General features: G+C 47.3%; 2 protein-coding genes across 8 annotated transcripts in view; one reads left to right on the plus strand and one right to left on the minus strand.

Annotated features, from left to right (window-relative positions):
* The window catches only part of LOC144111340 (trypsin-1-like), a 73,335-nt gene extending 53,788 nt beyond the window's left edge, over positions 1-19,547 (plus strand). The window contains exons 5-7 of the mRNA XM_077644614.1: positions 5,073-5,338; positions 8,167-8,303; positions 16,047-19,547. Of these exons, the coding sequence (XP_077500740.1) occupies positions 5,073-5,338; positions 8,167-8,303; positions 16,047-16,304 (661 nt within the window). The 3' untranslated portion in view covers positions 16,305-19,547. The remainder of the gene's footprint in view (positions 1-5,072; positions 5,339-8,166; positions 8,304-16,046) is intronic.
* A 113-nt stretch (positions 19,548-19,660) lies between these two features.
* metro (membrane palmitoylated protein 7-like protein metro) overlaps positions 19,661-24,057 on the minus strand; it is an 81,451-nt gene continuing 77,054 nt past the window's right edge. For all 7 annotated transcript variants that reach the window (XM_077644596.1, XM_077644575.1, XM_077644569.1 and 4 more), the window contains one exon: positions 19,661-23,566. In XM_077644596.1, the coding sequence (XP_077500722.1) occupies positions 23,381-23,566 (186 nt within the window). In that variant the 3' untranslated portion in view covers positions 19,661-23,380. The remainder of the gene's footprint in view (positions 23,567-24,057) is intronic.

Consider the following 24,057-nt stretch of genomic DNA (forward strand, 5'->3'; position numbering starts at 1 on the left):
CGAGGCTCCGCCTCATCTTCCAAGCTCGCCAGGGCAGCTAATATCCCCATAACTACGCAGTGTACGCAGTGTACCCAGCGTACGCTATGACCGGGCATTGGTAGCCTTCACTGCTATCCATGCGAGTTCTGCAGTGTGGACGCAAAACCGGATCGGCGAAAACCAAGCATCCTAACCCCAGAACGCGCTTCTGCAACAAGTTATCGGCCTCGTTATTTGCATGCAACGACTAAGTTAAAAGTGTACGCGCACCGTATTAGGTTCTTGCAAAAGCTTCGTTTCAGCCCGTATATTACGTCAGTGCGCACGCAGTGGCATCAGCAAGCAATAAATGTGGTTTGTTAGTTTGAATACACTTGCACCAATTCGCCTCTAAATTATGTGGCACGTGGCAATATTTACTCATACGAGTTTTTCGGAATACTCTGCGTGATCGAAATAGTTCAGTGCGTCATGACGGCAGATTAAATCACAGCAACAGTAATGTTCGCAAAAAAAAATTTTGGGACACTTAAACCTCTGCCTTCAAGGGTACGACGCGATAGTGTTAATGGGTCCCGTCAGCGACTTCACTTGATCTAATTAGCATATTACTCGATCGGGTGCTTTACTAATGTTATCAGATCACAGCAGTGTCATGTGGCACAAGCATACAGTCGTTCGCATACACTCACCGAAGTGCACTTTGCTACTCACTTAGTCACTACTCTCTTAATTAGCGCCTCTCTAATCACAAACATGCTCATTAGCATGTAGTCGTAAGATACTACATTATATGAAAGACCACACGCCACATATAAAAAACGCCGTTTTAACCAACCCGTATGAACGTGCCAGCATAGCCTATAGGGTTGCGTGCCTAACTCGCAGTCCAAGCGTGGAAGGGTTCGGTTCCCCTCTAATTACTAAAAATAATAATAATTGGTTTTTTGGGGAAAGGAAATGGCGCAGTATCTGTCTCATATATCGTTGGACACCTGAACCGCGCCGTAAGGGAAGGGATAAAGGAGGGAATGAAAGAAGAAAAGAAGAGACGAGGTGCCGTCGTGGAGGGCTCCGGAATAATGTCGACCACCTGGGGATCTTTAACGTGCACTGACATCGCACAGCACACGGACGCCTTCGCGTTTTGCCTCCATAAAAACGCAGCCGCCGCGGTCGGGTTCGAACCCGGGAACTCCGGATCAATTACCCCAATTTTCTTTTCAGCGCAATTGATTTACTTTATATACTTGCGTGCCTTAATGACGATTAAGTCATGTTGCAACCATGTAATCACAAGTTACGCAATGTTTTAATCACTTTTCAATTCCGCCGTTCCACGTGTGACGTGAAGCCTTTTTGACTAATCCGGAGTTTCGCGCCTCAACGCCGGACGCCGCATTTCCCGATTAATGGAAGCCTTGAAGCTATCGCTTTAAAAAAGTTGCTAGTGGTCAATTTATAGCGGCAACTTTTCCACTGTTCTACTTTGTGATACCAACATTTCATTTTAGTTAAACGTCACGCCGCGCGTCATGAAGTCGCAAAATCTAGCCGCGACAGCTGCGCGTGAGCGCATAAAACGCGTTGGCTCCACGCCTATTCAGCTCTCTGATGCTTCCTCGACATGCCGATAGCCAAGACTGCCGTGGGTGGGAATGCTTGAGATAACCGAGCGGGGCAACCGCTGTTCTGGCTTTCTTTTTCCCCTGAAATCGGGCTAACCGCGTGAGAATCGATTCCAGGAAGGACGCAAGCCCCGCCTTGGGACAGCGGAGGTATTGCACTATTTTCCAAGGAGGCGCCTCGCTCGCCCTGCGCCACTAGATCTCGCACACGGGTCACGTTCCCTTATCGCACCTGCACGGCCCGGCGGTAACTAAAAGCATGCAGCGCTCGGCGAACAAAGAGAAGGGGCAAAGCGCATTTCAACGGCAGCTAGCAGGGCGTGTGACGTTCACCGGTGGACGGTACGAAGCCAGTAGGTGTTTATGGCGGTCGTCGGCAGAACCGGGAGGGAATCGTGCGCACCTCACATGCGACGCGCCATTCTACTATGAAGCAGGAAGGCGGAACTGTGCTGCACGATAACTGAACGAGCGGCCAAAGGTAATCCGGTAGGCAAACATGTACCTAAGGGTATGTTTGCACCTATGATGGCCTGAGCAATAGTCTTTCAGAAAAAGGGTAACGTTAGCCTTGAGAAGCTTATAGGGGGTGCTCACGCGTGACATCATCATCGTCATCTAGGCCTTACTACACCCACTGCCGGGAAAAGGCCTCTCCCATGTCTCTCCAATTAACCCTGTCCTTTGCCCAGCTGCATCCACCCTTTGCCTGCAAACTTCTTAATCTCGTCCGCCCACCTAACCTTCTGCCGCCCACTGCTACGCTTACTTTCTCTTGGAATCCGCTCCGTTACCCTTAAGGACCAGCGGTTATCTTGCCTTTGGATTACATGCCCTGCCTAAGCCCGTTTCTTCCTCTTGATTTCGACCAGGATGCCATTAACCCGCGTTTGTTCCCTCACCCACTCTGCCCTCTTCATCTCTCTTAACGCTACACCTACCATTTTCTTTTCCATAGCATGCTGCGTGGTCCTCAATTTAAGTTGAACCCTTTTCGTTAACCTAAACGTTGCTGTCCCATAGGTGACCGGTAAGATACAGCTGTTGTACACTTTTCTCTTGAGGGAAATTGGTAAACTGCCACTCATGATCTGCGAGAAGCTGCCATATGCGCTCCACCCCATTCTTATCCTTCTATAGTTATTTCACTCTCATGATCCGGATAAGCGATCACTACCTGCCCTTTACAAGTTCCAGGCTCGTGACATCACGAGTGCCATTTTGTTGTACAGCACATAAGCTTCAGCGATTCAGGACGGAACAGGTAGCGATAAGACATACGCGCTGAATTTCATCGTGCTCGACGTATAATAAAATGGTAGGCACTGTGACGTCGGTGAATACTCCCTATACTTGATCAAAAGGCACTACTTTAGCCCCATGGTAGACTAAACTTTACACCGTACGTACTTAGTCCCCAGACGACGGAGTAACTTTACATGAAAAAGGGCTTCCCGTGGTGTCAGCGGATTTACTCCTCTAAAGGACTAAAAACATACCCTTTCAAAGTGTGAACAGTACACGTAACAAGTGTGAACAGTACACGTAACACTGCCGAGAGGAGATGCTCTACGCGGCAGAGACTAGCGCGAGCAAAGACGTTCGACCGAAGACATTCTACACGCAGCCTAAATTGGAGCTATCGGCCAAGTCACGGTGTGAGAATGCATTTAGATGCTGACGCTGCGTCCGGCAGCGCGACCAGATCTCGTTCGCCGTTCATTGTGCTTCTCTTGAACGCGGACAGGCGGCGCCACGCAACGGGGGCTCGTAAAGAGCTTTAAACGACAGGCAAAAAACGCAGATGATAAAGACTGGATTAATTCAATGGAAAAGAAGCAGACTGTAGAACTATGTCGAAATTGGAAAAGGCAGGTCAGAAAGGAATCGTTCTATGACAACTCAAGAGGCAGTACTATCTGAAGCAAGATCATGGTGTCTTAGAACAAGCAGCTACAAAAATAAACGTTACCAAGATAACACATATGTAGTGTGTGGTAAATCTGTAGAAACAGTTGAACATCCTGTACTCGAATGTGATAATATCTATTTGGATTTCGATGCAGGCACAGTTTGGTTTGGTTTATGGGAGTTTAACGTCCCAAAGCGACTCAGGCTATGAGAGACGCCGTAGTGAAGGGCTCCGGAAACTTCGACCACCTGGGGTTCTTTAACGTGCACTGACATCGCACAGTACACAGGCCTCTAGAATTTCGCCTCTATAGAAGTTCGACCACCGCTGCCGGGATCGAACCCGCGTCTCTCGGGCCAGCAGCCGAGCGCCGTAACCACTCAGCCACCGCGGCGACTTGCAGGCACAGTCCCTCACCCTGAGACCTCAACAATGGGCATGAGAGATAACAATGGGCATGTGAATGAATCTGCCGTGGAAGTTAGCAAAAAGCGATTGCAAGATTGGTGGCTCAAAAGAAGATAGGTGACATAAGGTTATAAATGTAGGATTAAAAATGTATTTAAAGAAAATGGCGAATTTATAGACCGATTTGTGGCACCGTTAAAGAAATATGCTAGAGCTCGAACGTCATCTGTGCGCGTTCTCCGCCGCGGCGGGCGGTCGATGCGTTCGCCCCCCTCCGTCGCTCGCACGTGCATCGAGGCTCCCTAGTCAGCACCAAAATATATCCTTACACCGTGGGCTCGATGGTGATGTACCAGGTGAGGCCAAGAGTAAATGGAGCACGCTATCGCCTTTTAACACTTTTTACAAGTTGCCTAATTGAAATTTCCAGCTATGGTAGCTATGCATCGTGTGTGCATGCTGGTATAGCTAGGGGACGCCAATGCGCTTTCTTACGGACAAACAATGCTTACTCATTTCCGACAGGACAGGCTTGATTGCACTTTGGATGGAATCGCGTGCTCCGCTTGCATATGTCCGCACCTGTACAATACTTGCATCAAGAGGAAGCGCAGCAAGATGGAAGTCAAACAGACCAATCAGCGCGACGTTTTCATTACACTGATCATGCTCTGTCCTTCTGCGCTGTCACATGACGTACGTGCAACTTCGCTGGAGCGTGTTTGGATGCGCAGTCTAGCGGCTCGGAGTTGGGCCGAAACGTTAACACTTTCAGACCTGTTCCCGCTCGCGAAGGCTTCCACCGTGACTGCGTTATGCTGGAACGCGTAATGCGCGTGCCGATTCCAGCTCGGAATGAGTTTACGCGTTCCGGGCTGACTGGCGATTAAAGCCCGAAGTTTTCTGTGGCAATTCCCAAAACGCGTAAAACCGTTTCTCGCAGTTAATAGCTGACTTAGACGATCTGAGAAGAGTAAGCATCCGTTGTTGCACGGAAGCACGCTCTCTCACGCCGTTGCGGGTGCCATGCTCTCAATGAATCGGTGCCGTCCGTGGCCTCGCTGGTGTGACTGTGCGACAGAAAGACGGGAGAAGAGTTAAATCTCTCTCTCTCTCTCTCTCTACTCGCCTCTTGCGTGCAGTAAGACGGCGTCGATGCTGTCTGTGAACGTCGGCGACTACAACCTGTCCGCGACCGACGACGCCAACAACATAGTGCGCAACTTGCTCAGCTTCCTGCAGCACGAGAACTACATCATCCCAACGTACGACAACGACATCGCCGTGCTCACGCTCATCGACCCGGTGCCCTGGGAGTCGCTGACCACGGTGGTGCTGCCGCCTGTCAACTCGGACCTGGCCCAGGACACCACCGTCTGCGTCATGGGCTGGGGCCGGCTCCAGTACGGTGGGTCACGCGCTTCGCATCCATCTGAACGCAGTAAAAGTGAGGAAATAACGGGCCAGCTTTTTAATGCGATAGCCTTATGGGAGTGCCATGAAGGCGTAAACTGCCCGGATGTGAAGCTAGCTCAACCTGCCAACAGTGAAAAGTGGTGTTCAGGGAGGTTTCCATCTCTTCACCAGCCAACCGTCCCCCTCTCTCCCTCGCCTCCTCTCGCCCCTTGTATACGGGAGAGGAGGAGGCACCGGACTCAGAATGACTCAGCAAAAATTAATGAGAGAAACGATTACGAATAGAAATAAAATAAAAGAATAGAATCGGAACTGGATTGGTGACTGAGAGACAATTGAATCAGATTTGGAACAGATTGGCTACTGAAAGAAAAATGCTATCCCATTTTCTCCGCATCAATTCATCACCCCTGAACTTTTAACGCGATAGCTTTAAAGGCCCCGTTACTCAGAAAATCCGGCGTCGACGTTGTGAGCGAAAAGTCACGGGAATGGCTTTGGCAGGTGGCCTCCAGTGAGTAACCTAGGAGGCAGGTGGACCACCTAGATCACGTGAGCTTGAGGCGTCATCACAACCTGGCCACCGTGGAAGGTGGCAGTTAAATTCATGATTGGTCGCTCGGGAAGAGCAAACTGGGCCGCACGAGGCCCACCGCTGGGGGCACCTGCCATCGCTTAACTGATGCACCACTGCTTCAGGGTATGAGGACTGCTAGGGATCTATGAATGCAAAGTCGAGAACGACCTTCTGCATATATATGGAAATTAACCCATTACGCTATCGCGGCACATTCTTAAGGCGGAGCTGAAGTGTGGCTTGCAATTTTTATTTGATTACATCCCACGGTTGTCATATGTCGCGAATATTTATTTATTTATTTATTTCAAAATAATACTGCAGGCCAACATATTGGTCCATACAGGAGGGGCTATACAAGGCATTTAACATGACAAATACAAAGGGATACATGAGGTTACAATCAATAAGCAAAACAACAAAATACAACGCACATGCACTCAAGAAAATGCTCCTCGAGAGCTGTACTGAAATCGGAGCACTGGAAAATGGCCCCGAGAATATTGGCTGCTCCCGGCGGCAGCGGTGGTCTGTCGGCGCATCAGCCATTGACAAAGGGCCTAATGGAACCGAACTGGAATAGAGTCGACGTATTATCCTGAGCCTAGAGGCCAAAACAATTGTGACATGCGAATCACCTTCGCTTTTCTTTCCGGGCGGAGATGATAGCGCACTCATGTTCTGCCCTCTAATCTACTTAAAAGCAAATGAATTCTGCATACTCAGTGTGTAATAAACTAGCTCGAATGGCGCCTGCCACTCGTATCCTGGCTGCATGTTCATGCACCACTTTGAACGACGTTTTCAATAGATTGTCATTGCTCTGAACCGTGACTTTCTCTTAGTTTTTAATGAATATTCCACTGAAATATTATTTGCGGGACGCTTACTGCGGATGAACCATAACTAGAAAAGAAAAAAACAACGGGAGAGTGCGCGGTTGTGCAGCAGACAACAGCACCAGAATTGTTTGCAAGGAGGAGGAGGGGAAAACTTTATTTGGGCCAGCACTAAGGCCCAGTGAAGAGAAGCGCTTGCTCCGCCAAGGCCCGCTGATGATCTGCCGAGCCCGAGTGGAGCCAAGCACTCCAGGAAGGAAGGGGGGGGATAAGGAGAGGTAGTGGCAGTTTTACTTGAGTAGAGAGAACGAATGGCGCGGCGGATGATGAAAAAGGAAGCGCACCGCGAGCAGTAAATTATCTTCGGTCTCTCAGCGAGCGCGAAATGCTTGCTTGGCTAAGTGGTTTTAAATCATAGCGATCTGACCTACTGATTCACTAACGTTTTATTTTTAATATGCCACAGGAGGAAATACGAGGTATAAATGCTTCGCCAGACTTTCGCCTTCAGCGAGGCTGACAGTTTGACAGAGAGAATTTTGCGAGAGTGCTGCGGTGAAAGGCGGGGAATTTAGCGTGCATTAAATAACCATGGCTGTAATTGTCATATTTCGTGTCACTTTAGAAAAGAAGATTTCGTTATCGTGTTCTGCTTTCAGTGTCTGTGTGATATGCATGGCTTTTACCCTCTGTTTCGGTGTGTGTTAATCGATTCCTGTTTTTTTCTTACACCGTATGCTTGGGTGTTGTGTGTTTTGGCCAAGGGGACTGACACTTGTCAGGCGTCCGTGCCTTTTTGCCAGCCTCTTAGACAGACCTTAGTTCTTATTTGTACCTTGTTTGTCTGAATTAACTTTCATTTATTCATTAACTTCTGCTCTTCTCCAATATCATCAAGGCTCCTGTGACGAAGGTTGAGTCTCACATGATTCCTCGAGGAAATTGCCGGCAGCTTTATGCGCTGACGACTTTGGCAAGGCCTCCAATGCGTTTACGCATCTATAGTTTATCGTAGCGGAGGAGTGCTTGTGTCGTGCTGTCGTCGTCTTCTCTGCGTGTTTGTCTTTATTGCGCTCGTTAACCACGACTCCCTTACAAAATTTATTGTTTCCTTTGTGTCGCCCAATGACACTGCTTCATCTCAGCTGTTTGTAAAATTTCAAAACTGCATCAACAGAAAGGCAACGCTCATTTTTGCACGGGACGGCACGCATGTATACATAGATGCGCGATCTTGAGCCCCTTAGCCACTGTACTTGAGCGCGCGCGCCTTCCTTCCAGCAACGTGTGCGGGCAGATTGAGAATGGAACTGCACAAGGCGCGCTCGGTGTCGAGTTGCGCGAGTGCTCGAACTCGACAGAGCCACTGCTGCGTGCATAACGGTGACGTTCTATGCGTTGCAGAGGGCGCCAAGCCTACCACGCTGCAGAAGTTGTGCATGCCCTCGGTGAACAGGACCGAGTGCCAGCGGCCACTGACGCACCAGGTGCACGAGAACATGATATGCGCCGGCGGCCGCGAGGGCCAGGACGCCTGCGTGGTGAGCGCGCTTTGATCGCATGCGATGCGCACTCTTCACAGCTTGGAATGCGCCTCGCGCAAGAAAGAGGACGCGTCACTCATTGCGGCGTGTGCAGTCAAAATGTAAACAGAAACGTCCTATAAATGCGTACACAGGGGGCGTGTATGCTTCGTGAAGCACTGTCGCCGAAAGCCGAGAGAATGGGCTGCACCAGGCGCATGCGCGGAAAGAGCAGCCAGCCATGCATGCTCACGGGGCATGTGCCTTTGCCGAAAATTCTTCCCGGCTTTCGGCGGCAGCGCTGCACGAAGCGCGGAGGCCACGCGCTCCCGTGTTCCCTCTCACATTGCTTCTGCCTGTACCAGCCGCTACCTGCTGTGGCTGTTATTAGTGTGCAGCTGAGGAAGTTAGCTATTTTTTGTCAGGGTTGAAATGAATGATTAACCGAAGCACGAAACGGTGCAGTTCGCATATGCAGAAGGTGCCCAGAAATGGTCGAAATTTATGGACCGATGCTGAAAAGCCATGTGTGCGAGGGGGGGGGACAACTAAAAAACGTCACATGCCAACAGAGGGTGCGCACATAATCTTCAGAAACCGATCCGGCCTCTGAACGCTGCCATGACGGCGCTGCAGGATGCGTCGTTCTCTTTGGTCGGCAGCAACTGCCACGCTATTTCGAGGATCGATTAGGTCACCATCACGACCTCCTTGAGAGGAAAAAGTTACAAATGCACAGGCCACTATCTGCTTTTTCTTCTTCTTAATTTGAAGGAGCTGAGAACAGAGCTTCCCCTCAGATTAAAATCAAGCTATATCGCATGAGAGACTCAGGAGAAAGTCAGAGGAGTGCTTTTCTTCCAAAATGTCACAACTGCTTTTCCGATGGTGCAGGCGCCTTGAACTGTGGGGGTCACATCACTTTCTAGCAATGAACTTTCAGAATTTCTTCAGTACAGTCTAACCTCGATTTATCAAACTCGAAGGGGATCGAGAAATAGTTCGATATATCGATAACTGGATATGGAAAAATGAAAATTGACAAGTTAATCTGTGACCTAGAAACGAGGATATCCCCCGCGCTAGAGACGTCCTCCTTGCAAAGACGTAGCCAGCCTGTATGCACAATGCGTCATGACCTCGAACGTACCGAAATATTGGAAGAAATCTCAAAGTTTTGAAAAATTACAGGCCGATCAGATTACTGTCCATTTCCTACCAAGTATTTACAAAGGTTTAAGAAAAGTCAAAGCATGAAAGCCTCTACCTCAGCAGACATAATAGAATTGGCAGAGCTATCAAAATTAATCAGTAAACGTAAGGTAACTGTCATAAGGAAGTATAATATGGGCTGAATCGAGCATGCTCCAAATAACGGAGGTAGCCTGAACGCGGTCAATAGGAAACTGGGCATATGCAAAAATCAGATTTATGCATTGAGAGGCAAGCACGCAATGCCGTTATTAATACGAATAAAATAGTTCATGTAGCCGAGGAGTTCTACACAGATCTGTGCAGTAGCCGAAGTAATCAGGACGATAATGAGAGAAGCAGTAGTGCAGAGAAATTCGACATTCTGGCGGTGACGAAGGAGGGAGTAAAGAAAGGCTTAGAAGCAATGTAAATGGGGAAAGCAGTTGGTGAGGATCAGGTAACAGCAGTCCTGTTGAAAGACGGTGGGGAGATTGTGGTCGAAAAACTGGCGCCACCCTGCATACGCAATGACTCACGATCACGAGCGTACCGGAATCTTGGAAGAAGGCTATAATTATCTTAATTCATAAGAAAGGGGAAGTCAAGGACTTTAAAAATTAGACCGATCAGCTTAATGTCCGTTTTCTACGAGGTATCTACAAAGGTGGCCGCTAGTAGAGTCAGGACCACCTAAGGCTTCAATCAACCAAAGGACCAGGCAGGCTTTCGAAAAGGGCACTCAACAATGGACCATATTTACACTATCAATCAAGTGAAAAAGGAGTGCGCAGAATATACCCAACCCCTATATACAGCTTTCATAGATGACAAGAAGACATTTGACTCAGTCGAAACCACAGCAGTCAGGCAGGCATTGCGGAACCGGGGTGTGAAAGAGCCATATATAAAAATACTGAAACATGTCTATAGCTGCTGCACAGCCACCACAGTCCTCCATAAGGTAAGTAATGAAATCCCAATAAGCAAGGGTGTTAGGCAGGTAGTCACGATCTCTCCAGTGCTATTCACCGCTTGTTTGCAGGAGGTATTCGTAAGAGTTAATGGAGAATACGCTAGTAGGGAAACGAACACATCTGCTTAGGGCAGGAAGTGAGCGCAGATCCGGAGCGCGAGAGTGAAATAACTACAAGGATAAGAATGGGGTGAAGCGGATTTGGCAAGTACCTCCAGATCGTGAATGGCAGTTTACCAGTATCCCCCAAGAGAAAGGTATATAACATTGTATCTTACCGGTACTCACCCATGCTGCAGAAACATGGAGGCAAACGAAAAGGACTCAACTTAAACTGAGGACAACGCAACGAGCTATGGAAAGGAAAATGACAGGTGCAACGTTAAGAGGTAGGAAGCGGGCAGAGTGGGTGAGGGAACAAACGCGAGTTAACGACGTCCTAGTCGAAATCAAGAGGAAAAAATGGGCTTGGGGAGGGCATGTAATGCGAAGGCAAGATAACCGATGACCCTTAAAGGTAACGGAGTGAATTCCACGAGAAGGCAAGAGTAGCAGGGGGAGTCAGAAAGTCAGGTGGGCGGATGAGATTAGGAAGTTTGCGGGGATTAGGTGACCGCGGCTGGCACAGGGCAGGGTTAATTTCCGAGATATGGGAGGCGCCCAGGCTTATGATGATGATGATGAAAATTAAGGTACAGTTGGTTTCCGCAACGCCTTCGACAGCGAAGCACGCCACGCGACGGCCGTCGCCAGGCTTAAGGTTGGCTTCACCGCATGACAGCGATGTGGAGTGGAAAAGTGAATGCAAGAGACAGAGGGCCTTCCTCAAGCACAGCCCACGTCACGCCGATGAACCTGCGCTGGCAGCAGGTACCCAACGCCGCGCAGTCCACCCGTCTCCGCGCACGGAAGGTGATCGAAGACAGCCGTTAGGAGAGGCCTACTTACAGGGCCGTGGCGCGCAGATCGATATATCGAACGATCAACGAAATTTGAGTTATGCAGCGCGACACAGGATTTTCAAGGAGATGACCTGTGTTCGATATAGCCAATGATTCGAAATATCCGGGTTCGATATATCCGGGACTATCAATTATTTCCCTGTTTTCCGATTGCTTCTGTTATACCGTGTGTCTAATTCTGGATGAGAAGTTTGGCGGTAAAGAACGGACGAGCAGAAAGAACGTGAGAAATTGTGGCAAAATTTCAACAATATCGGAGACGTCAACAACACAATGCAAATAGTTTTGTACAATGCCTTCAGATGGAATAACTTCGCTTGAGTCGGTGACCGCCGCTCTGGTTGTACTATCAGCGCGGTACGCTAGTCACTATGCCGCAGTGATAAGGTAGCCACTGCAGCACAACTATATGGTGCAACCATCGCCCAAAATCCGTACGCATAAGAGGGTTGGACGAAAAATTCTGCGCCTGATGCCATGCGCTTGTCGAAAGTGACTATAGTTCAGGATTGTTACTCGCAGTCACCCTGCACTTGCACATACTTTTCCGATTTTTTTTCTATGGCAAGGAACGAGTGAAAGTCTGAATACGCACGCGAGGTCATGCGAATAAGGCTGTAACAGTTCCAAACCACAGGCGTTGGTTGCTTCCTTGCATGGTACGGTGTGCTATATGCCATAGTGCATTGCCCTGCAGGAAAATGACCACCACGCTTCAGCTTTTCAGGAAGTTTCCTCCAAATGGTGCCATTCAGGTCTTCCAAAAGACTCAGCACTGCCTCGCCTTTACGAAGGCAAATAAGCATCGCAATTCCTTCAACGTTCCAACAGACGGAGGCCATCACCTTTCCGGTAGATGCATAGTGTCGGAAATTTTTTGGATGTGGAAAGCTCCAATGTTTTCTCTTTTGACTGTAGTTTCCTTCCTGGGAAAAACTGTGCGCCTGCGTTTCCACCTTGGTTAGCCAACCTACCAAACTCTCCTGATTTATGCGGACGCCCTTGAAGTGAGCGACAGCGGTCATCAACCTCTGGTTTTGTACCGCGCCGTCAGAGTTCGCGGCAGCCATATTGCGCAAACCTTCATCGCGTACAGTTCAGAGCGGAAAATGGCGTGCACAAGTTCGTGCGACGTTCCCACTTTTGTTATCCATGCTGTCCGCCGTCGTCGCACTCATCGAACAACCAGAACGGTGCTCGTCTGTGATGGAATTTGATCCTCTTCAACTGAGGCTCTCAATTGCGCTAGTTGGTTAATGGATCCAGACGTATTAACTAGCGCAGAAAAAAAAAAACGCGGACAGCAGAGGTGCGATAAGACGCACGCTAGACTTGCAGTTGATTGTTACTACGGGATGGGAATATTTCAGCAGCGTTTGCTTAGCGGCTAATTAGTTACTGTTTTCAAGGCAGAGTATACTTTTTAGCGCAGCACATGAAGGGGACAAGATAGGCGCTAACGTGATCAGTCGCGCACGGCACGAAGCGACTGATCATGTTAGCGCCTCTCTTGTCCCCTTTATCATCATCATCACCAGCCTGACTGCACCCGCTGCAGGGCAAAGGCCTCTCCCATGTCTCTCCAATTAACCCTGTCCTTTGTCAGCTGCGCCCACCCTATGACTGCGAACATAACCTTTTGCCGCCCCCTGCTACGCTTGCCTTCTCTTGGAATCCACTCCGTTACCCTTGAAGACCAGCGGTTATCTTGCCTTCGCATTACATGCCCTGTATAAGCCTATTTCTTCTTCTCGATTTTGACTAGGATGACATTAACCCGCGTTTGTTCCCTGGCCCACTCTGCCCTCTTCATCTCTCTTAACGTTACACCTACCATTTTCTTTCCCATAGCATGCTGCGTTGTCCTCAATTTAAGTTCGAACCTTTTCGTTTGCTTCCACGTTTCTGCCCCGTAGGTGAGTACCGGTAAGATACAGCTGTTGCACACTCTTCTCTTGAGGGATATTGGTAAATTTCCGCCATTCATGATCTGAGAGAACCTGCCTTACGCGCTCCACCCCATTCTTATTCATGTTATTTCCCTCTCATGATACGGATCTGCGGTCACTACCTGCCCTGAGTGGACGTATTCCTTTACCACTTTCAGCACCTAGCTACCAATTGTGAACTGCTGTTCCCTTGATAGATCTGCAGAACATTACTTTGGTTTTCTGCATGTTAATTTTTAGACCCACCGTTCTGATCTGCCTGTCTAGCTCATTGATCATGCTTTGCAGTTCATCTCCTGAGTGACTTAGCAAAGCAATGTCATCCCCTTTATTTGATGCGCTAAAAAGCATTCCGCCTTGAAAACGAGAACCAACTAGCCCCCAAGCAAACGCTACTGAAATACCTTTCTTCCACAGTGGGCCCTATTCCACGTAACCCTTCTTCGATTCCTCAGTCTTCACGCATCGTCAACCAGATCGCAGTCTCTTCGTGCCGTGCGCAACTGATAACGTCAACGCCTGTCTTGTCCACTTTATGTGCTGCACTCACTAGTATTCCGCCTTGGTAATATTTATACACTAATTTTTCCTTCAACGAAGCTATCCAGCTTTTCATTCTGCGTATTATGGGGCACAGTCTTGCAATGCTATCTCTATTTCGCCGTTAACCCTTTCAAAAGCAGGTAACTAATCACAGCACCATTCGCGACGGAATGACTGTCGTTACAGGCTGCAGACAGAAGGCAGCAGCAGCGCGTCATTCTGTAGTTCCCTATCACACTCTTGGGTAAAAAAAAAAATTGTGCAACACGTGCACAAAACGCACTCCTGTTAACTGGTTGTTTTATTGAAAGACAAACTATGTAGGCATGGCAGTCACAACGCCTATAAGCTGCAGCTATGTTTTCTGCCGCTGATAGGCGTTGCGACTGCCTATCAGCTGTGTGTCTCTTCCAATAAAAGAATCACTTCAGTAGAATGTACTTCAGTAGCATTTACTTTACCTAAGAGAATGAAACACCAACTAGCCCAGCAAAAAGTTTTACTCAAATTCTCTATCATACCCCGGTGAAGTATGGCAGGGGGTAAAAAGAGAAATGCTTCTTTGGAAAAAATTCTCCGTCTTCATTTCGCAGTAGCTCCTTCACATTTAAGCGCCAAGTTTTCATCCAGCCCTCGCACAATAAAATCTACACCTCAACAGCAAGCCACTTCCAGCAGAGCTTCGTGGTTGCACACTGAGCTGTGGTGGTGGCGCTTCTCCCTCATATTATGCAGTTATGCAAAACTCCCATGGGGTGCTTGTAGTTCAAAAACTTCAGAGAAAACTTCAGAAAACTCCGTCCCGCAGTGCTGCGGGACGGAGCACTCGCGCTAGGCCAGCTGCGGACAGACAAGGGAACAGACAACGGACGATTTTGTTCGGGGTTGCAAGTAACAAAGTGAGCAGTTCATATTGGCTCCTGGACCAGATCAGATTCGTGCAATCGGCGCAACTGTCGAAAAGGTGTTCTGAACATTTTCTTATTCGTTTCGAAAGAAGTTCGCGGAGCTCTGGGGGCCCGCCAAGAGTATCTGCGGCTGCGTCTTTCTGGTGCGCCGTGGCGAACTCGAGATGGCGGAGCTGCAACGGTAGATAGTTTAGTTTATAGTGGTTTAACGTCCCAAAGCGACTCAGGCTATGAGGGACGCCGTAGTGAAGGGCTCTGGAAATTTCGACCACCTGGGGTTCTTTAACGTGCACTGACATCGCACAGCACACGGGCCTCTAGAATTTCGCCTCCATCGAAATTCGATCGCCGCGGCCGGGATCGAACCCGCGTCTTTCGGGCCAGCAGCCGAGCGCCATAACCACTCAGCCACCGCGGCGGCTGCAACGGTAGGTAGGTCATTGCATAGGGTCGCTTGGAGCGGGAAGTTCTACTCGGGCGCTGATGCCGCGGAACTATATTTCGCTCGCTTTGCTAAAGTGTGGAAAAAGCATTAGCACTAAAGCTAAGAAAATCACGCTGTTAGTGGTCTCTAAAGCTCGTCAACCCCGTAAAGCACATATATCCCAGTCCTACTTTGGTGGCACGCTGTGCCGTTACTTCTGGTCGAAAAAGAATACCGCATAATTACACGAACTGCATGACCTAGTATCTTTTTCAGCCGCCGCGGTGGCGATCGGTGGTTATGACACTCAGCTGCTGACCCGAAAGACGCGGGTTCGATTCCGGCCGCCGCGGTCGATTTTCGATGGAGGCGAAATTCTAGAGGCCCGTGTGCTGTGGGATGTCAGTGCACGTTAAAGAACCCCAGGTGGTCTAAATTTCCGGAGCCCTTCACTACGGCGTCCCTCATAGCCTGAGTCGCTTTGGGACGTTAAACTCCATAAACCAAACCAAACCAGTATCTTTTTCAAACAAGGTCTGGACGCAACAGGTGCAGAGTTTGAATATTACTACTGATTTGAGCTAATTTTATCGTTTTCAGGCGTTCGGAGATACCTATAATTTGTCGCTAATAATTACATTCCAATGTCTTTCCTCCCAAAGTTACGTTTATTTTCCATATTTCCGCAACAGGCGCTGAAAGTTCACAACTGTTATCACCTTAGCTGTCAACGACCAATGTTTGCGAGATTGGTACGCATCAGCCGCGGACTTGTGCCACGGAAGAATAAAGAGGTGCGCGCGTGCAGGGCGACTCCGGGGGCCCCCTGATGGTGCAGGCGGGCAACTACGAGGCGATCGTTGGCGTGGTGTCCTTCGGCAAGAAGTGTGCCCTCAAAGACGTGTACGGCGTGTACACCCGGGTCGGCCGGTTCGTGCCCTGGTTGTACGAGCACACTCGGAATGCCACGTGCAAGCCGACGATAAGCGCCGAGGCCGACTTCCCGGACATCGAGACCACCACCAAGCCTGCTCTGCCAGAGCCGGTCGCCGACAACCACATCTAGAAACCTCGGCGCTCTGTACGGGCTCCAGCGTTGCGTAATTAACTGGAAACCTCTTCAAAGCGCGTTCGATGAAACCGGGTGGCCTTTCTGCGCTAATAGGGAGGCAAGAGGTGAAAGAGACCTCACCTGTGGTTTCCGTACATGGTTATTCGCCACGGATGGTAACAAATTGGCTCGCGATCGCTACTCGCCGCACCCATTGTGAAAAAATTACAACTGTTCTCGCGGACAAACAAGGCAGCTGTGGCCGTGAAGCGCGGAGGGCCATCCCCAAAGACGCGCATTTTGAGAAATTTCCAGTTCATTACGTCAGGCCCCCTAGAGAAGCACTCAGGCGCTCATTCTCGCTGGCGGTTTCGAAGCGGATAGGCCGCAGCTGTTGTTCACGGTAGCCGTACAGAAACAGTGGTCCTGCGTCCGCTGGACAACGTGTACGCAGCTTCGCTGGTCTAGACGGCGGTGCCACACGTGCGGCCAGCTAGGGGCACGAAATGGTAACGACGATATATGTGAAACGTCCTCTGACAGCCTAGCAGAGCCAAGTCGGCCGCCGAAATCGCCAGTGCGAATGATCGCCCATCTGGAGATACGAGTGTGTCTGAGGAAGACGGATGAGGGAGGCATCTTCGGGCGCAAGGAAACGTGGACGAGCGCTAAGCACCAAGCGCAGCGTCGACCACGCTTATCGCTTCCGAACGCACTCTCAGTCGAGTCAAATTTGGCGGCATGACAGCTCTTCTATAGCCATATTTCACCGCGTACATTCAGAAGCGGAAACGTTGTGGCGCAGTGTGCAAGATAAGGGTGGTCGGCGTCGCACGCTACACGGCCGCCGAGTCAAAAGTCTGGGGCCGAAAGCGTTCGCGATCAGACCGACGAGAGGCAGACTGGTGCCGGCTTCCAAAATACCACGGGGCTTCCTCTTCGGCATTGGCGCACGTCCAAAACCGTGGAGCTGTCGGCCTTTTAAAGTTTCCACCACTTTACAGGCACCGAAAAACTTAAAAGCTCAAAAATCACGCGTGCCAAAGTTTGCGGTGATGAGCTATATAGGGGCAAATGAATCTCCCAATAAGCCGTCACAGTTTTATGTCTAGTCAAATAACCTCCTAGAAGGGTCTTCCATCGGGGCAAAAGACTGGTCAAGTGATGCTGTGGAGCCGACTGCTTCAAGCAAAGAAACGCAGTTCGGAATGCGAGTGCAAATCCCATGGCCCAGAGCAGTCATAACCGAGCGAATTAAATAACCACGCAACGTGCGAAAGCAGGTTCGCTTCTCAGCTACGACTCGCAAATTCGGCCCGGTCCAACAAAACCACCTTTTTCGTCCCCGAATGTCGCGTGCCAGTGACCGAATTTCTGTGCGCGACCTGCTCCCGTGCTCTCGATATGGCGTCGATGCTGCCTGCACTACGCAGCTGCAACCCATGCCTTGTTCCTGGTACACGGAAGAACGGGCGGAAAGCGACGACATAAGTGCGCTTGCACGCGCCCAGATGCGCTTCCGCGTGTCGATGCGCGCAAGGCCGTGTGCACACAAGAGCACGTGACAAACGAGGCTGGTAAGCACGCGCAGACGCCGTGCTCTAGAATCGGGATGTGGCTCCAGCCGCTTTGCCAGTGTCACGAAGTGATGACACGCTTGCTCCGCGCATATACTGTTAACAAACAGTGCTCCGTAAATAATGTCAACATGCCGTTCGGTGAACGTCTTTTTCTGCCGCTGGTTCAAAAACTCTGTAGGCTGCAGTCTGTGACACAGAAAAATGTTTGCTGCTGTTGTGTGCAAGGAAGGGACATGGGGGTATCCCAAGAGAGTGAAGCCCTAAGCTGCAAATATGGCAGCCACAGAAAGCAGGGAAGCTGTATAGTTCAGAAGCAATCTAGTAGTAAAGTTGCAGAAAGTAAAAAAGACATTAGCAGACTGGCGGGGGCTGATGAGAACAGTAGGTGAGCCAGGGGGACAAACATTAAATTTCAAAAGATGAAATGTAAGGATTTATACACGCCAGCTGCCCTAACCCAAATAAGGCGATATGTACCTGTTGTCTGTGACAGGTGTATATTGTACCCAGCCAGGTGCCCACATTTGGCTGCATGATCAAGTCTAGCACACACAGCTTTTTAAATTGGAGAACATGTGTTATGGAGGGTAAACGTTACTATACATAGACAGAGCCTGGAATGAACTCAATACAGTGACCCGTGCCACATGCATGTGGTGGCCTCTACTATGCAGCTGGATGAGCCAACCAACCAACCTTAGAGCAAAACTAGAAGCTCTACAAATTTCAGAAAGTAGCCTTCAATCCACACTGAGCATCCAAGTGTGCAATAGAATAGCCAAAGTTGGCAAACAGTTATCTCCCTTTCAACATGGTGGCTGTTCGAGGCGACTGTTGTGCATGAATGATTTCAAGTGGCTACAGACCAGTGGCTACTGTGTATAGCTTTTTGATGAAGGTTAGGTTTTGTTACTGCTGTTATCAACTATGTGTAAAATGCAACCATTTTTGTTAATGTTATTGAAGAAAGTTTTATAGGTGCATGTAGCTGATGTAACAGGCAGAGAGAGAACTGCACATATCCTAAACCCTGATGCAGCGATTCAGAAGGCCTTCATAAAAATAGTATGAAAACACTTGGTATGACAAGCAACTCGCTTCAGACCTTGCAACGCACCACATCATTAAACCGAAGGCATCTGAATGCAGCCTGTCTGGGTAACCACATTCAAACTGTGCTTGTTAAATGCAGTGTTCCAAGCTTCACAACTGTTGTACTTTTGCACATGTGTTCATTCCAAGGCAACAAACCTGTCAAGCAGCCAGTAGAGTACAAAGTTAGGAACTGTATGTGTACATAAATCTGGTTTCTAACCACCTCATGAGCACGTAGACTTCTGTGAACTTGCATTCAACTCTTACTTTTCGACTAAATTTCATGCCATAAACCCATATCCCCCCCCCCAAAAAAAGCTTTTGAAGCAAACAAACTTCTGATTCTACTGGCCTCAGCTCGCAGGGTTCTTGTGTTGGATCATGTGCACATGTATGAAGAAAAGACCCTTGTTTTAGTCATGCCAAAGAATTTACTATTCCAAGACAACACGGGAAATAAAACAGTACGCCTGCTCCTGTACTTAACTATATTAACTGCCTAAAGCTTAGCAACAAGTGTAATTGTGCTGCAAAGTAGCAGTAAAATATGTGGACAATAAATATATTTTTGTTTGTTAAAATAGCATCGAGTAAGATGTCAAAAATACTTCAAAAATACAAACAACTTTGTCCAGCAACAAGAAGCTTATCTGTTACTCATTGGCACATACAAAAAATATGGACTATACTTCTTGGTTAAGAAATCAAAAAACAAATTGATTAATCACATGTTCAGACATACACACATAGACATATACACAGCAGTTCAGCCCACTAAGGATTAATATCAGACATATGGAATACCCAGGTAGAAATGTACAATGCACTAAAAAATGTGCATGCTGGAAAACATGTCTGGATAGTATAATTCAATTTCAAAGAAACAAGCATGATAAAAACATACACTGTAATGCTGCTGGAAGGAAAAGAAAAATGCATACTTGAACGTGAAGCCACACAATGTGACCTGTCACTGTAAATCACACTCTTAAAAGAGGCATGGACATGAAACGAGCTTTTTTTCTTCAGAATGGTGTGCAAGAGAGTAAACACGGATCACCCAAGGAAGTTACTGATGCCTGGCAACCAATTTACAAACAAACTTTTTTTGAAATGTACTTTCAGTTTTAGAGACCAAACAGTGGCTATGACATGAAAAGGGCTGAGGTGCCTTGAGGCATGCAAAAACTGATGGAACAGATTTTTGTTCTCTCGCTGTCTTGCCAGCTACTACAGCAGGCTAGTGCAAGAGTTTGAGCAAATTAAAATGATGAAGCAGCGATTATATTACGATTTCTTTTCTGTGCTTCACGTGAATTCGCCATTAACCTATGATATCATAGACACCGTTCAGTTACTGAAATCAGAACTGCATTGATGAAGAAATTAAAATGTGAATTATCTAATGAGCATAGGCAAATTCCACATAGCACTCCATGTTTGCTAATGTCTTATACACCATTTTACAAAAGAGGACACCACGAAAAATTGAGTGTCCCAAGCCCTTAAAGCACAAACTAGGGACCAACATATTTTGTTGAAGTAATACAGAATATGCACAGTCAACTGCATTTTTTTTTATGCAAGAACAGGAATGTCTATGACACTACAGAAATTGAGACCTCTATGGAAATTCACTGAACACAACATGCACTTTTAAAACAGCTGTAATATCATGCAAAAGGAGGCATCTCAAAAGAAAAATCTAACTAGTAGTTCTTACCTTTCACAAAAGGAATTCAATTTAGTGCTATATGCAAGAAAGTACAGCTATTCCAGCCTCACACAATCACTGGTAGCATGAATATTCCCTATACCAAACAGAAGATTAAAAGTATTTTATGCTTCTTCTAGTTGCTGTTGACTAAGCCCGACAGTTCAAGAGATTTTCTGCATGACGGAGAAGAGGTGCTCATAATTTTTAGCTATTACAAGCAAAGTGAACAGTTTTGCTCGACCACATGTCGGAAAGTTTGAAAATGGGATAACCAGAAGCTCTGCACTCTTTCAAGAGTGCCTACTTAAGAAAAAACAAAGTGAGACATAGGTCAGGAACATAGTTATACATGCAGCTATCACTCTTGAAACAGTGACTGATTAAAAACTGGCTGCATACAATGTGTATGTATGCAAAAATATAAAGATGTGCAGCATTAGTATGCATCATTAAATGGAATTAAAAGCACAGAAATGGAGGGCCTTCTCACAGAAAAGCCAACAAACAAATGCAAAGGTAGCAGGTTTGTACAAGTGGTCAATTTGTGGCTCATGATACTATTCAATTATGTAGCATTCACAGTTAATGCAAGCTGCAGGAGCAATGAGGAGAAGCAGGTTAAGCTCCTCTAAATGCACTGTACAGAAAAACGTACGACATGTTTTCAGTCTACCGTACCGTCAACCTGTGGCTTATAACTCCTTAATGCTTCACATTCATGACCTCCCTTTGGAATGTTCAGTCAACAAGCTTGGCATTTAGTGCTATACAGCTTGATATTTATCAGCGAGCCACCTAAAGGGCAGTCATTTCCATTGTTAAAAAAAAAAAAAAGGATATGCCCACTCACATAACGAGTCTGCCATGAGAGGGTTCACTGTACACTGACATCTCTGTCACACAATTCTTTTTTGTTGCACTGAATATAACAAACTACTGCTAGCTTCTGCAACTTGTGCTGTCCATAAGAGGGACTCTGCTAGCACAGTGAAAGAAAAACTGTAGTCTTAGCTTACAACAAATTGCATTAAAAAATTTTTGCACAAACAGGCATTGTATTTTGCATAGGACCACTTTGTACGACAATGTGATCGGCAGCATGCCAGTGCATAAATGGCATTTTGTACTGGTATCGCGTCCTATGCAAAGCAGTTGAAAGTAATGCAAACCCTGCCACACTAGTCAGAAAAAATAAAACTACAAAAACATACCAACACAACACTGAACTTAATTGCTACTAGTTTGAGAAAATGAGACAAAAACTTCAGACAGCAGCCCTGAAGGTTTTATGTCCAGCACAAATTTTTCATTTCTGCTCCAAGTTTAAATCAAGTGACCATACCAGCCAATTAAACCTCACATAACTGTTCCACAGATCACTGCACCATACCACTGCTTCCCAAAGCCAAGTAACCTGTGTGTATTAGCTACAGTTGCAATCACCCATCAGGCAAAACACTGCAGAACTTGCACAAGTCTACTGCTTACATGACAATTTCTACCATGTAGTTTGTACAGACAACAAGGCCATCACACGTCACTCAATAGCAACTGCTGTGACAAAAGTTCTACGCACACATTTAGAAAGAAAGCCAAATATATGCATGTGGCAGTTTTACTTACATACCATGCTCTCAGCGTCACGGACAGAGATATGGTTGCAATACCAAGCACACAAAGTATTAAAAGCAATTAGGCAATAAAAATGTAAGCAGACTTCCTCACTCTTGCACCACTCTTGGCAAAATGTGCACGTAAAACTGAATCTTCAATAATGTTATATTAACAGAGTGCAGTACATCAGGGGCTGATGGAATTTTCATAGACAATGGCAGTATAACTGTGTAGTGTTGCTATTTCACTGTTTAACACTAAGGTCATGGCTTCGCGTGAGCTGTCAGAGCATCCAAACCACGAGACTCCCAAAACACCACTGTACAAGATAAAACAGGGTCTCTGTATGAATACCCAAGGTCAAACAGCCCAGAGTCACTGTTCTACAGCAATTTATATACAGGCTGTGACTAAAAACAGGCCTCTATATTATTCTACGATAAGCTTTGTTCATAAGAGGGCAACGTATCTTCGCTGCCCTCAGAAAATACACTGCTTCCACCAATATGAACACTAATCTTGAACACAACATTTTTGTAATGATGAATGCTAGCTCACTTCATTTTCACCAGTTGTGCATGTGCTGACCAACAAAAGTATTTAGTGTAACCTAGCAGGGGTAGATCTATAGGTCACCCTTGAAAGAGGTGGTCCTACTTGAAACATGAATTATTTGACTTCTTCCGCTGAAAAAAATGACATTCAGCATGATTTTTCCTATGCAAATTTTCTAGTTTGTGCAAGGTTGCCCCCCACCCCCGATTCGCACCTGTAACTTAACCTCATCTGAAAAAGAACAGACTGCAACAGGAGCTAAAAAGAGGCATTCTGGTTTTGCAAAGACTATATTCACAGCGGTGAAATTTTTAACAGCACTATCAGACATTTTGAATTAAGAAGTGAGACAAAAAAACAACTTTGCAGGGCACCCAAGTGAACATTACATGTTGGTGAGTGCAATGAGGCTTAATTGTGAAATGCCTTACATTTACTCAACAGACTATCATGGCAATTGCACCAAGGCTTGTAAAAACTCCAGATGGTTGCAGCCTTGAACTGTCAGACAGGACTGGAAGGACGGGGGTTCACTGAGAAGTGACAACCCAACTTGCAGGCACCCACTGGGGCTCTGCTTCCACAGCTTTCACGGCTGCCATCAGTTGATAGAAGGCACGAGGAAGGTCCTCGTTGACTATTGTCAGATCAAACATGTGACCGTACAGGAAGTCCATCTTGTGGCCCAAATAGACAATGTCGTGGAATTCATCATCCTGGAAAACAAATGTAAAGCTCTCTTTCAGAATGCTGCAGAACAAGCGACTTGGAGAACCAAAGGATCAGCAAAGGAACCACGGGCCCAAAAATCTGCACACAATGGAGATGGGTGAAATCGGCATAATTTGTATTTATACTGTGTGTTTAGAGAAGCAATTTGATGTTGGAAATAAAGGTAAACTAATTTTCTCTAGGTAAAGTTGATGCCTACTCCATCTGTTTGAAACTGCCCTCTGCAAAGTGCATGACACATTAAGTGAGGCTAAAAGAACTCAACAATGCTGAAGAAACAGCCAGATCACGCAGATTCAGAATGTAAGCTTCAGTGAGGAACTGACAGAATGAACTTTTAGTGCACACAGAGCAAGGAAGGATTTCATAGAAAGCAGAAGGCAGAGTGACAGCCACCACATAGCCACTAATGACCAGCGTTGTCTCTGCCATTTAGGCCAAAGCAAAGCTGAGGCTACAAGTGGAAAATACTTGA

The sequence above is a fragment of the Amblyomma americanum genome, chromosome 1, assembly GCF_052857255.1.
Source record: "Amblyomma americanum isolate KBUSLIRL-KWMA chromosome 1, ASM5285725v1, whole genome shotgun sequence".
NCBI classification, from domain to species: domain Eukaryota; kingdom Metazoa; phylum Arthropoda; class Arachnida; order Ixodida; family Ixodidae; genus Amblyomma; species Amblyomma americanum.